Source organism: Pempheris klunzingeri, chromosome 3, assembly GCF_042242105.1.
Source record: "Pempheris klunzingeri isolate RE-2024b chromosome 3, fPemKlu1.hap1, whole genome shotgun sequence".
NCBI classification, from domain to species: Eukaryota; Metazoa; Chordata; class Actinopteri; order Acropomatiformes; family Pempheridae; genus Pempheris; species Pempheris klunzingeri.
Genome location: NC_092014.1, coordinates 15,980,652 through 15,985,729, shown reverse-complemented (window position 1 = coordinate 15,985,729; position 5,078 = coordinate 15,980,652). Strand labels below are relative to the sequence as shown.

General features: G+C 43.0%; 1 protein-coding gene across 1 annotated transcript; it reads left to right on the top strand.

Moving 5' to 3' along the window:
- Positions 1-471: 471 nt before the first annotated feature.
- Positions 472-4,650, top strand: s1pr5b (sphingosine-1-phosphate receptor 5b). The gene is made up of 2 exons (XM_070828165.1): positions 472-568; positions 1,723-4,650. The coding sequence occupies exon 2, from the start codon at positions 1,983-1,985 to the stop codon at positions 3,210-3,212; it is 1,230 nt and encodes a 409-aa protein (XP_070684266.1). The 5' UTR covers positions 472-568; positions 1,723-1,982; the 3' UTR covers positions 3,213-4,650.
- Positions 4,651-5,078: the final 428 nt, after the last annotated feature.

Below are 5,078 nucleotides of genomic sequence, written 5' to 3'. Positions count from 1 at the left end.
TTACTGTCATCATGTTTTCGCAGTGGACAGAATAGAGTCTTCATGATGATATCAGGAAGATTCAGTTTATATCACATCTGTAGATCACCTGCCTGTAGGTTGATGACATAAAGTGATCTTTGAAATGTAAAGGAGTCTCACGGCTACATGTGCTGTGGATGTGCTGTGGATGTGCATCAGAGCCACTGATTGCACTGAAAGTGCATTAATGAGATCCTAATGTAGTGTTCGCTCCCACTCCTTCTCATCGGCCTGTCATCAAGAGCAGATTTTTAAGAACTTTTACTTTGCAGCCAAGAAAAATGTTCTCATAAGATCACACAAACATCGGTTTTAATGTATATGAGAGAGAGAAAAAGAGAGAGAGAGAGAGAGACAGTGGGGGCGAGGGAGAGTTTGGGTTAAGACCAACCCCCTTTAGCTGTTGCATGTTTGAACTAAGGTCTCACTGCACTCCCTCTGCCTTGTCAGTCTGACTATGAGTCACTTGGTGCTCTTGTTTGGATTCTCCTCACTGGAAAGCTGATGAAATGCAAGATAAAAGAATTACCACAGCAACCATTTCAAGGTAATTTTTGTGACTCCTGTCTGATGTAAAATGTGATAGATTATGTTATTATTCTCAAATTTGTTACAGATAATTTTCATATGGTCGCTTCTGTGTCATGCTGGGAGAAACATAATTATTAATGTTAGAGTTTCAGGATTGTTGAAGTCAGTATTTTTTTGAAAAACAAGTCTTGTCGTTATTCTAAACACAAATGCTGATGCTTGTGATAATAGCGTACTCTTAATCATGTCATCATGGATAACTGACTTTGAGATTCCGGTATTCATTCATGATTTTTATCCATGCGGTCGATTGAATCTGTACTATTCAGAGACTCGACATGCAGCTGTTTGTGCCGACATGGTTGCCAAGTTATATTCATTTTGCAAATTCTTGGCAACAGATTGAATAGGTTAAAGTCTCCACACCATCGCTTAAATGTTAACATATGGCTCAAGAAGCGAGAAAAACATTCTCTCACAGGACAGAGACTCCGAGGAATGCAACCCTAATCACCCTTGATTGTTTTCAACATTAAGAGTGTACACTGAAATAACTGAACCACAAGGTATTTCTGATTATAATTAGCAATCACCATAAATTTTGGACATGCATGTGTGGTGCACTTCAAAAAACACCTCGTCTGCACTGTGAAAAGCAGCTGCATGTGTGCCAAATTAAGTGCACGTGTTGTGATGGTTCTTGTCTAACAACCTTGCGGTGACTGACGTATGCTTTAAACACAATTGGAAAGACTAAATGTTTGTTTGACATTAAAATTATCCCTCTGTCCTTTTGGCCTGTAGTATCACATTCTGCCTTTCCTGTGTCACAGGAAATTATGCATTCAACTTACCCATCTCAGCCATCTATCTATCAACATTATACTTCTCTGTATATGTCAGGGACAGATGTAGATGTTTTCATTTTCAGTATTCATGCCACCAGCCTACGCCTTGCTTTTATGTGGACTTACAATTCATGAAATTTGACTCAGTGCATTTTATGTAGCTATGTGTCTTAAAGGCCACTGGAACACAAGTTATTCCTAAACTCGAAATGCAACGAGTGATGTTTTCAGTTGAATCTTTATGTTTTATGGTTTCAGCCCTCGCTGGTTCTGCATCCTTTCTTTCCATCATTTTCATGCTTTTTTCCATGTCTTTCTGCAGTGTGTGGACCCCCTAATCAGGACAAACAGAGCTCAACAGCACCGTCTTTTGGCCAAAAATAGTACATCTAGGGATTCTGGTGGATTACACTGTATCAACTTCATGTAATCCCTCTGTTTATTGAAGGAGCTCAGACATTTTTTTTTTGTGTGTGTGTACTTGGACAAATTCTTCACAGCTCCTTCTGCCAAAAGCACGTCAACCAAAATGACTTCATAGCCACCAGCTGTAGGCAGAAGAGAAGAAAAGCAACATAAAGCATGGAGGCCTCAAGTTTTGACCATGCAGAGACCCCCTTCTCTACACCCATATTCCCCACCTCCCCTACTCCCACATCTCCAGGCTATTTGCAGTTTTTCTGGGAGTACCAGGACAACTCTGTCATTGTGGAGCATTACAACTACACCGGTAAGCTGCAGAAAGACCGCTACCGTGAAGGGCTCAAACCTGAAGGTATTGCCTTCCTGGTGGTGTGTCTCCTCATCGTCCTGGAGAACGCTGTGGTTCTCATCGCCATTTGGAGGAACAAGAAGTTCCACCTGCCCATGTATTACCTGCTGGGAAACCTGACTCTGTCTGATCTGCTGGCTGGGATTACATATATGGCCAACATCATCATGTCGGGGCCCAATACTTTGAAACTGACACCGCTGCTATGGTTCCTAAGAGAGGGAGGGGTCTTCATCACTCTGGCTGCCTCTATAATTAGTCTGCTGGCCATTGCAATTGAACGTCATGTCACTATGGTGACTATGAGGCCATACCATGGGGCAAAGAGGGGACGGATGTGGGCACTGATTGGTGCTAGTTGGGCCCTGGCAGGGCTTTTGGGGGTCCTCCCAATTTTGGGATGGAACTGCATCCACAGACTGGACCAGTGTTCAACAGTCCTCCCTCTTTACGCCAAGAGCTACATCCTCTGCTGCGTATCTGTGTTCAGTGCTGTGCTCCTGGCCATTGTGGTCCTTTACGCTCGAGTTTTTCGCATTGTCCGCACCAACACGCAGCGCCAGCGGCTGGGCCTGTCAGGCAGCATGAGGAAGGGCTTAGCCAGGAAGTCACAGAAGTATATCGCCCTCCTTAAGACAGTCACCATTGTGCTAGGCGTCTTCATTGCCTGTTGGCTGCCCCTCTTCCTCCTCCTCCTCCTGGATTTTTTCTGCCCCACTCACAGTTGTAAGCTGCTCTACAAGGCTGATTACTTTCTGGGAGTAGCCATGGTCAACTCGCTCCTCAACCCCATCATCTACACTCTGACCAGTAAGGACATGAGGAGAGCCATTCTGAGGCTGCTCTGTCGGCCATGTCTGATGACCAGAGACGGCCAGGTGAAGAAGATCGGGATGCCATTCCTGGAGTGCAGTTTCAGTAAAACTGAGGTGGCATCCCAGAAGTTAGAGGGGGGACAAGAGACGACCATTTCCTCTGGAAACGTTGTCACCACACCATCTCCCATCAAGGCCCTTTACCCCAAACTCTTCAAGTCTTAAGGACTTTGACTGGCTGGTTGAGTCCGTAAGTGTGTGAGTGAGTTTCCTACAGAACAGAGGACATGTAGCACTTCTTCAATAGAGGGGAGACACTTCTGGTATTCTGCGCATAGCCAGAAACGCAGGTTGTATGAAATGTAATGGAGGCACAGGAGGACCACATTTAGACAAACGTCTCACCTTGAAGTGTCAGTGGTGAAGTTACAGCAATATAACCACATGAAAGAATTTTATTGTGAAATGGCTACGAAACAAGATGTCGTAAGGAGGCCACTCAAATGTGAACGAGCACACAGACTTTTTGTACATGTTATTAATGGGTCTCCTCAACTGAAAATTGCACTGAAATATCACAGTTAATGGAGAAGCAAGCTTGGATTCTGTTTCCCTGTGGTTCTGTAGTTTGTGTCAAAGCCTTTAAGGAGACTTCCATAAACCCAAAGACTCTCGTGACTGAAAAAATATAACATTCCCTCCTGACACGCTGGGTTAATGATGAACAAGCGTGTCTGGTTTAGTCCCTTTTTGTAATTTCTTATAGAAGTGCCTTAAATACAGCACTTGTAATGTGTGCAGTGAGTAATCTGTGCATCTGCAGACACCTGGATTTCGCAGGTTCGAAGGCCCAGGGTGTAAAAAAATTGTACAGAACTCCCCTACACATAACTGTGTACATGATGCAGGGTGAGTTACAGGGAGACAGAAAGATAACAGGAAAGAGAGAAGTGGCATTCACTCTCTGTGGCAATGTTGTGGGAGGGAGGTGCAGAATTGAAATCCCCACATGTTTTGAAGTGACTGGCAGTTAGCATATGTGATGCAGAGTGGAAAGTTGTCGGCTGGTGTCCGATTTTTAGTTAGTCAGGTATCTGCAGGAAAGCCGCCACAACAAGACACACAACAAAATGTCATCAGAGGACGAGATTAATTGACAGGTGTAACAGAAAAGGGCTGACTTGAAACTAAGTCAGCTGCAGTCACGTCACTTCTTTAAGTATAAACCCCAAAAAATCATTACTTTGTATTTTAACTTGCAAATAAAGCTGTGGATGTAATTTATCATCATCATCCAGTTGCATCGAGACTTTTAAGGACAAGAATGTGCCTGAACTTGTAAGATAAATCATGTGAGATCGGGGCACTTATTCCAATACTTCCCTTCACTATCCATCATGTCAACAGAAAACATCTGATTATAGTTAGATACTGAATTATTCTGAAATGAGTCTTTTTTATACAGATGTGTTTTTTTGTGCAGTCTTTTGAATGAGGCAGTGTGCGTTTTTTTGTACTGTTTGTTCATGCGCAGTAGTGAACTTTTTGTATTTCTGACGACCTTTCATATCACCTGTATTGTAAATTATATCTATTTTGTAACAAGAAAAGGCTATCAAACTTTACCTTTCTTTTCATAAAAGAAATAAAATGTTTTCTTAAATGACTGAGTTATTCATTTATTTTCACTATTTGAGCGCAGACACAGTGGATTCATGTCAGTATGTATTTTTTTGGGTGTAGCTGAAGTTGTGTGAGCGGAGGAACAGTTCTTGGTGAAATGCCACAGGAAGTCAGCCCCCTTGTCTCACATCTGGTAATGACATTGGCCTAGATACTGCGTTCTTCTACAAGCTCTGTCTCAGAACGGCTCCAGCACCACACAATGCACCTTTTATTGAAACACTGAACACTCAATTCTCAATTTTTCCTTCTTCTCTCAACCTGTGGCTGAGATTGGCCAAAACCTCAGTCTGTCCACGCTTCAGATCAAACGCAGCTGACTTCAGTGTTGTTACCTGTGAGCTTCTGTGGACAGGGCAAACTCAACAGGCTGCTAATTCACATAATGTTTGTGTATTTCCCAACACT